The 9413-nt window shown below is 42.7% G+C and overlaps 1 protein-coding gene across 1 annotated transcript; it reads right to left on the reverse strand.

The window, feature by feature from the left end:
• On the reverse strand, positions 2478 to 6060 carry SNAI2 (snail family transcriptional repressor 2). The gene is made up of 3 exons (XM_021388589.1): positions 5754 to 6060; positions 4639 to 5184; positions 2478 to 3744 (listed from the first exon to the last, which is right to left on the reverse strand). Exons 1-3 carry the CDS (start codon positions 5830 to 5832, stop codon positions 3563 to 3565), a joined length of 807 nt encoding a protein of 268 aa, XP_021244264.1. The 5' UTR covers positions 5833 to 6060; the 3' UTR covers positions 2478 to 3562.

A 9413-nucleotide genomic window follows, 5' to 3' on the forward strand; every position in this document is an offset into this window, starting at 1 on the left:
AATCAGTGATTGCCCTCAGCCTTGAGAAGCTCACACATTTGACATGTAACTGCATATATGCTGTAGAGGTTTGACTCTCCTCCACACATTCAAAATATACTCAGAAGGCAAAAATAAATTGCCAGAACATACTAAAGGAATAGTCTAGCCCTCATTCTCTATGATAGACCATTGTACAACCAAGCAGGCATATATTTAGAGTATTTAGAGTAACCTCCAGGCGAAAGTACCTTCCCAGGATCTACTGATTTTAAACAACTAATTAGCCAATAGCTAAAAGAAGATTGGAATCACATTGTGCATAGGTTGCTTTCATGCAGATGCCTTTGAGTAGAGACTTGCCTTTCGATAGCTTAACTTCTCACTTAAAAGTATTAAGTTTAATGGTGTTGTAGAAAATGAAAGTGTAAAGGGAGTTCAGAAAGGAGTGGTGAAGACATTAGGGGTGTAGGGAGCGTGTTTTCCTAAGAAAGGTTTGGATAGTAAGATCAGTATATCTTGCAAGAAATGTAGCTACAGTCAAAGAGATTCAGTGGGTAGATTCACCATGGAGGGAGCTTTTCAGTCACATTTCAAGAAAATCAAAGGAGTTATCATCCAGCAGCTGAGAACAGAATTCAATTTACACTGATAAATAGCTTGCATATGTAAAGAAGGGCATTTCTGGAGTAATGAGGTAAAACTACTAATGGAAAATGCTTTGGAAGAATGTTACAACAGCACATACAAAGCAGTCTCACAGGAAAAGCAGAGAAATTCAGCTGCCTGGGAAGTTTATGCTGCAACTGGACAGAGAGCTAGAAATCTGTGATAGAGCACTGTTTCAATTAGAGAGATGAGCCAGAAGAGCTTCTAGCCTTTCCCATCTTTGTGTTTTATGAGTACAGGTGTTACAGGCATGCAAAGTAGCATATCTTAATTGTCATCTCCAAATCAGACCAGTTCCACTTGTGTTTGGTTTAGCATACTGTATTTTGATGAAGTCTTCATCTGATTTCCCTTAAGGACAACAGTAGCATTTCCATTCATTCAAGAAGTCAATCTCTTATGCTATTTCATTTACTATGAGCGTAGAGAATTTAAAGTGTGAATTAAAACAATGGAGAAGCCTTTATTACATGAGGTAAATAGCTGCAGGAAATCAAACCTAGAACTTTGAGAGTACAAATAGCTGTTGACTGCCAGAGCTTTACTTATACACTGCTAAACTTCACTCTGGGAAGAGAAAGGTGCACAAATTGCTGCTGGAGCCTAAGAACTTCAAAGTGACTAACATGGAAGTGCAAATCAATACAGTAACCACATGAAACTTTTCAAAGGTATTTGATGCCTTCATATGTTCATTTTGAAAAGTCACCTCGCAAATTCCCACTAATTCTATCTTTCTTGAACTCTCAAGCCGTTTCCTGAAAATAAAATCTGACAAGTCCCAGTGAATTGTTCTTATAACACAGAAATTTTGTTAGAATATGCTTGGAGGATACGAGAAGCTTCATCTGAGCTGACTTTTCAGTACAGTGGTTCCCACAGAGAAAAGTCACAAAGCTTCTGTTATGCACCTACTGCCCAAGATCTTCCAGCACAGTTCTACTGAGGCACTCCGCAGGTCTCTGCAGGAGGACCCTCAATGCAAGTGATCTTTCCCAAGAAATCCACTCCTTGTGTATGTCCTACTGTAATGTCATTAAAATGCTGGCATTCTGCTCCTGAATAATGTACCATAGTGTTCTGGAAGTTGTATGCCAGCTAGTGTTTATTTGCTTTCTAGCTTTGTGCTTTGTTAAAAGTTGAAAATGCTGCTATTGGCTTGTTGAAGTCATAATGCTTTTATGTAGTTCCGATCATGGAGTCCTTAGTCAAATCATCTGAAGAACAGTATTTCTGATTTTTACTACTGAATAATTATTTCCCGTGATCGACTAGCTCATACACAGTCATAATACATTCACTTGACAGTTCTGCTGTGTAGATACTTCAGTAAAATATCTTTAGTCTTTCTGAAATGACTGTATAAAGTACATTGTTCTGTGACTTGAACACTATGTTACAAGAGCTTCCTGCAAATATTGCTGAACAGCTTTAAAGCTGCGGTGACTTTACTGAACTTTGGGTAAGGGCCACATTTCCTAATGTCAGCATCTCAGGAAGAGTACTATAATAAGACTGCTCTAATAGAATCTTTTCAACTGTTAAAGTGCAACAAAAAATATGTGTTTTTGTTAAAATATATTTCACAATTTTTTCATACTGTTACACGTAACAAAAAAGCAGAAATGTTTATAGTGGTGACTCATTAAAAATGCTTTACATTGTTTGAAAGGTTTGAAAATAAAAACGGCTATTTCTCTTTCTAATACTGTGAACTAAGAATTCACAGCTGGAATTCACTTTCATCTTTATTTTGACCTGTAGAGATATTCCATACTCCTGATAAACCCAACACAGTCACTTAATTTAATTAGAACAAACAACAGAAGTCTTATTTAAAAATGTTTATTGTAAAAAAGTGGCTAGAAAAAAAACCATAAATTTCACTTCACGCTTTCTTCAAGTTATCTATAGATGCTGCTATAGGCAACAATTCACTTTCATTCATAACACATTCAGTCATATAAAAATAAAAATATTTACATTATGTCCACATACTTTACAAAATCATCAATAAAAAAGGCACTTGGAGGGGTAATGCTGAAAATATTGCATTTCCTTTGTGCATTTAACAAAAAATAATTGTCTAACTCCCATGAGTCCCCTCTCTTGCACTTATTCCCGTTTTTTAAAAATATCAAAGTTTAGAGGAACGATTCCATACTGAAGGATGGTCAGGCATGCACCAGGAATGTTTGAAGCTACAGTCTTTTTTTTTTTAAAGGCACATGCGGTTAATTCGTGGCTTTCAATTTTTCATACATTCTCTTACACATCTTCCTCTCTTAATTATCCTGCTTTAAAGCATTTTAGATCATTAGTGAAGGCCTTGGCTTTAATAAAATAAAACGCTTTTAAAAAAAACACAGCAATGAATAATATTAAACATTTACTAAGGTAAACTTGGAATACTTTGTAAGGCACCTGAGATAAATGGTGTCTAGTAAAATTCACTTGGGTAGTATTTTTTATCAAAAGTTCCATTAAAATACTGTTTCTTTGGTTGAAATGGCTTGGCAGGAATGTATTAGTAACTCTGCAGCCTTTTCTAAGCAAGAAAAGACTACATAGATTTGGCTTCATCTATAAAGAAAGCTGATAATGCTTCTTCCTTTAGATCTACTTGAAATGTCATGCATGGTGTCTTTCCCCATACCTTGGAGTTCACACTTAAGAATGTGAACGTGTGACTAAACAGAACTACTTAAAGCTGTTTTCTACTGACATTTTAAGTTCTTCCACCTCTTTGTTTTGTTTGCTTGATTTTGTAAGTTGTTGGTTTCTGTTTTGTTTGTTTGTTTGGCTGTTTTTTTTGGCTGAAAAGTGGAAGAGAAAATGCCTTTGGATTTCCACTTATCATTTAGAACAGGAGTGGAGAAATGCATTGAGTCCAGGTAAACATTGACTGCATGACTCAGTGTGCTACACAGCAGCCAGATTCCTCGTGTTTGTGCAGAAGAGACATTCTGGAGAAAGTCTTGGAGCAATTTTTGCACTGGTATTTCTTCACATCTGAGTGGGTCTGCAGATGAGCCCTCAGATTGGATCTGTCTGCGAAAGCCCTGTTGCAGTGAGGACAGGAAAACGGTTTCTCTCCTAAAAAGGAAACATCAAGCAAAAATACAGTAAAGCATTAAAAAAAGTAGTACAAGCTTAGGACAGGTAAAACTCACTGTTATCCTAAGAAACAAGCAAACAGACAGAAATGAATTGCTATAGTAAAAAACATGTGCAATACAAAGTTAATCAGGCCACAGATACAACAACTTTCAGCACTGTGGATTGCACTTGCAGAACTCAGGCTTTGCAGAATCTGTTAATAAGTGCAGTCTCCAAAGACAAGGTGCTGACACCTTCTGCACATACAGGTGCAGGCAGTATCCCCGGGTTGGGCTCTTCCCAATATTTTCACGTATTTTCATAGAGTGTTTTTCTGCTCAGCTCTGTGTGAATGGCTTGGGATGAGAGCTTTGGCTTAAAAGTGGCAAACAGCTGTACAGATGTTAAATTGTACCCAGTGTTATACTGAAAATCATGCTTTTGCCTCAACACACAAAAAATGCTTTGGTGATGAAGCGTTTCTAACTCTTAAGGACTTGAGAGAGTGCATGCAAAACTTGCCAGTTCCTTAAGGAGTCAGGGATTAGCCTCTCATGCATTGCCTCTCTGTTTTTCTATTTAAGAGTCAGGTGAAGCCTTCTCAACATTATCATTTTCCAAAGCCTGAAAGTTAACATAAAATCCCTATAGCAACACCTTCAGCTAGTGGAAAGAGTTTATCAGAACAGCAATGCTGATCTGTGCCAGAATCTGACCCACAGTCACGCTCCTGTCCCACCCGCTCCTCAAAAAGGGAGAATTTGGCCATTTCACGATACATTTGAAATTTCATGCATGCATTTCCAGGTTAGTCAAGAAACAGCGCTGTTTGTTCTACCTTTGGAAAAAAAATATCAGAAAGCGATAGCAGCAATAGGCTGCAGCTCTTACCAGTGTGGGTTCTGATGTGTCCTTGAAGTAGCCAGGGTCTGGAGAAAGCCTTGCCGCAGATCTTGCAGACGCAAGGTAGAGTGTGGGTCCTGATGTGCATCTTAAGTGCTCCCAGGCTGACATACTCCTTGTCACAGTACTTGCAGCTGAACGATTTCCTAGACTGGGCATCACAGTGCAGCTGCTTGTGTTTGGCCAACCCAGAGAAAGTGGAATAGGTCTTGTTGCATAAACTGCACTGAAACTTTTCAGCTTCGATGGCATGAGGGTCTGAAAGCTTGGACTGGATTCTCTCTTCTTCATCGCTAATGGGACTTTCTGAACCGCTGTGATCTTTGGAGGAGGTGTCGGATGGCGGAGGTGGGCTGACTCTTCCCAAAGATGAGGGGTATCCAGAAAGCGGAGAGAGGTCATTGGGTAGAGGAGATGGTAGCAGCCCGGTTGTAGTCCACACAGTAATGGGGTTGTAAGCTACAGAGCTCAGGATCTCTGGCTGTGGTATGATAGGGACCGGGTAGCTTTCATACAGGTATGGGGATATAATCACTGGAGAAAGAAGAAAATTTGAAGGTAAGAGAACTGAAAAGTATTTCAAAAAGGCAGCAAAATTAACATTTGGGGCATTGAAAAGTGCCTAAGTAAGTCAAACACTCGGCATGTTCATCTGCCTGTAAGGCGGATTAAGGAAATACAATTGGATACAAACAAACTGATGGGTAGAGCCAGTGCCCTGGAACAGATTTATTACAGTTTGAGAGTCTCCTCAAGGCAGCATGCTGCTTCTAAATCTATGCAGCCTGATACAATGAAGCAGTGAAACTTCCTGAGGGATTTGTGCAGAAGTTTCAATTCCATTTCCAGCACATGCAGAACAGGAAAACTCCAAATCCTCTTTTAATAACTGAGTTCAAGTGGATGAGCAAACTTCGTGATTCATTCCGAGCAGCGTTGACATATTTGTCAGTACTCCCTCATTGTAAGCACGAGAAAAAAGAGCTAGCGGGGAAGTGACCCCCTCCCAGAGCCTGGGGAGCAATCCCACCCCTCCTCTCCACCGCCACGCCACAAACGCGACCTCGGAAGCGACGCGGCGGCCGGAGATTTCGTCCTGTTACCTGTATGAGTGTCCAGTTCGCTGTAGTTTGGCTTCTTAGATGAATTGAAATGTTTCTTGACCAGGAAGGAGCGTGGCATTTTGAACGCAGGGTTTCTCCTTCTTGCAGAGTTCTCCTTTTAGGTCGGCGCAGCGGTGCAGCACACGCGCACACTATCACTGCGAGCGCATCGGTCCCTATCGCATTGTCTGCTCCATGCACTCCGCTGTGTAGTGGCACTGCAGAGGCGCCTTGAAAAGTGCTGTAAATACCCACAAGTCAGGTGCAGGGGGGAAGGGTTTTCCTCTCCTCCAATCACTTCTGGATGTTCTCAAGCACTTTTCCAAACAGGCTGTTTTTCTGGGAGGGCTGCTCGCAGGACGGACCCAATCCCTGCTCGGAGGCTTTGCTTCAGGTTTCAGCTCCTCCCGCTGGAGACAGCTGTGCACAGAGGAGCAGAGCAGCCTGGCGGAACGCGCTGCGCTGCTCTGCTGCAAAGTGGGTGCGCGGCGCTGCTCGGAATTTCTGTCTAGAAAAATGTCTTGGTCATAGCGCTTTAACAATAAAAGGTCAGTCTACTGATTCAGCTGAGCTCTCTTTGTTTGCTTCCCGAACAAGTCACGTGCACTGAAAGTTTTTCTTATCTTTAAGTCTCTTTTCCAGATGTTTGATGTAAGAATTACAATGGGACAAACTGTCCATGAAGGGCAGAAAGGGGGGCATTGCAAGAGGACATGTTAGCCGGCAGAGCAAGGCTTGGAGCAGGCTGTGTGCTGCTCTGGCTGGGAGCTGCCTTTGAAATCTGCGCTCAGGACACGCTGGGGACGAGCAGCGTGCTCCCCAGCCTGCCCCTTCCAGGCACAGGGGCTAGCGAGATACTGCTGCTGAGCCCAAGCACAGGGAGCAGCCCGTGGAAACATTTCAGAGGGGGTGATAGGTTTTATGTGCTGTATACACATACTGGTTCAGACAGACTGTTCCTATGAAGGATATATATATTTTCTTCTCTTTAAGAATCTACAAAATGCAAAACTTCGACCTTTCCCTCCTTGGGAATTACTATGTCACTCTTTTGCCTGTCCTCTTAGAGCACTGCCAAGGGAATTTTCCTAATTACCCGAAGCAGTTAAAAGAAGCACAGATAAGCAAACCCCCCCCAAATTACAGACTGAGTGATGTCTCTAAAACGCCATTAGTATGTTTAAGACCTCTTGATATCCTATGAAGGTATAATCTGTGTTATGTATTTCATTTAGGATGAAAGTTTCTCAAATGGGCCACAGAATGTTCGGGTTATCTAGATTGGTTCAGAGGAGGCATTTAGTCACAGATAGGTTGAGATAGGTTTTTTTTTTTTTTTTTTAATTTTCAAACATTTGCATTTTGAAAATGTGGACAGCTGAGTGCTGGTGGATTTCTAACATGGACCACGCTGACTGTCTCCCATTCTGCCCTCCCCACCGCTCTCCCCCCTTTGCGTTTTAACTCCACCTGCCCAGGCACATATTGGTATGCTGTGCGGTGTGCCGCTAGGGCTGTGTCCTGTGTTCTACACAGCCCACCCCAGCCCATTTTTTTGCAGCAGGTGTTGGAACAGAGATGTGAAAAAAAAAAAAAAAGCCCCTCTGGTTCTGTTAAGACACGTCAGAACAAAGTGCTTTGTCAAGCTGCATGGCTTCTTAATCTCTGGGATGCCAGAACAAGTGCAGAGAAAGTTGGCCATTTTCAAGAACTGATTAAAAAGGTTCAGCTGCTCAGCGTCTCCCTTGTGTGTGACAGTGAGAGGTGTCACATGGGCTTCCAGGCTGCAGGGAACACACCCAGGCTGGGGAAGGAGAGGGAAAGTGGTAAGGAAAGGGACTTCCCAGTTACCTGCTCTGTAGCTGGGCTGGAGGGAGAAGCGCAGCTCATCACAGCACAGAGAGCAAAGCTGCTGCTTTCCTTCACTCCACAGAAATGATGAAATCCACAGCATATTTTTGAAAGGGACGTTCGTGACTGTGGTCCCCTCTCAGCTCTCTGTTCCCTGCCAGCTCTGGGAAAGCATTGCATTTCAGGATGTGAGGCATTAGTCTGTATCTAAATAGTCTGCTACATGAGCTGTGATTCAGGCCTCAAGCTGCTTTAAGTCCCTGTGTTGAAATGAATGGAGCCGTGCAGATTTTCACTGGCTCGAGATCTGTTCCTTTGTATATTTGTTAAAAGCAAAGGGTCTGATTCACCAGTGAGGTACTCCCTCTCGGGGCATTTTCACCAGCATAACACCGGAGTGATGCAGTTCAAATTAATTGCACTTATATAAATCACAGAAGCTTAAGCAGTTAGCCCACTGGCTGAGCCGAGCTGATTGAAGGATGTTAGGAATTGGGTGGAAGGCATGTTATTACATGGTCCTGAAAGGATATTAGCAACACATACTGCCTGAGTGAGGTCTGCTGTCAAAAAAAAAGGGAGAGTCTGCATGAGGGGTGGGTGAGTCAGAGTAAACAGGTGCTCTGCGTGTTTACGGGCAAATGTGGATGAGAGGGCACTCACAGGCGTGCAGCATCCATCCCTGAGCAAGAAAGGAAACACAAAGGTCGACCACAGAGGGTGGGAGAGTTCCACTTAGCTGGAGAGATGCTGGGATGGCGGACGGCTAGGATGTTCCTGCAGGGCCCTGTGCCAGCAGGCAAGGCCTTATGCTCACCTCGGAAGAGTCAGGCCGAGCGCTTCTCCCCCAAGTGTTAATTGGTCTGTCGCAGCTTCTGCAGGTCGTCGCTTTGAAAGCTGGTGTAAAGCGTCTTGCTAATGCCACTGTGCTGCTAATTGCTGCTCTGTGAAGCAGGTGGGAAGCGACCCGAGCACATCCGTTGCCTGAAAGATTGGTATGTGCTTTGCACTGGTAGAATGCTTAGGCCCAAAGTTCCAGCCGCATAGCAGAAATTGCTTTTTGCTTGTTTATGTGTCTAAATAATAATCTGTGAGGCTCAGCTTCTGACAGCTCCACCAAACCCGTTTCTTGTCAGGCTTTCTGAGAAGGGCAGCAACTTTTGTTACTCAGCTTTCTGGAAATGGAAGGGTGCCAGAACTGCCTTTGTTTTCAAAGAGGGAAGAGGGACCAAAGCTAATTCATTGACAGCTCGGGGTTTTGCATTAAAGAGTTCATGTCCTTATCATGTGTCAATTATTATCAAGACCACGGGTCAGAAAATGGTAAATATCTGGATAAATCACAGCAAAAGTCATTAAAAAAATTAGAATATGAAATGAATTATGCTGGGTGGCTGTTCTCAGAGTGACACACAGCACTGCTGAGCACATTTTGCCTGGGCCTGCCATGGAGCCCACTGAAGGTTCAGAGGAGCCCTCAGAGGTACCCAGCCCAGTGGAGTATACCAAAGGTACCTCAGGAAGGCTGCTGGTGCAGCTGATGGCTTCACCCACGAGGGGTAAAAGCAGAAGTAACTCACTGTATAGATATTTCAAATCCTAAGCTTTCTGCATTTCAGAGGAAAGTATGAAATGGTTTTTATGGAGGAAAAAAAAAAAGAGATCAGTTTTCAACAGTCAATTGAATGTGGAATATACCAGCTAAGCTTCAACTTCAGTGTCGTCTGGTATATCCTGGGAAAGTAAAGGAGTGGTGTAAATTTTGGAAGCAGTAAGGGTTTAGTGAAGATAAAAGGTGAGGAGTACTTC

Source organism: Numida meleagris, chromosome 2, assembly GCF_002078875.1.
Source record: "Numida meleagris isolate 19003 breed g44 Domestic line chromosome 2, NumMel1.0, whole genome shotgun sequence".
Taxonomy (NCBI): domain Eukaryota; kingdom Metazoa; phylum Chordata; class Aves; order Galliformes; family Numididae; genus Numida; species Numida meleagris.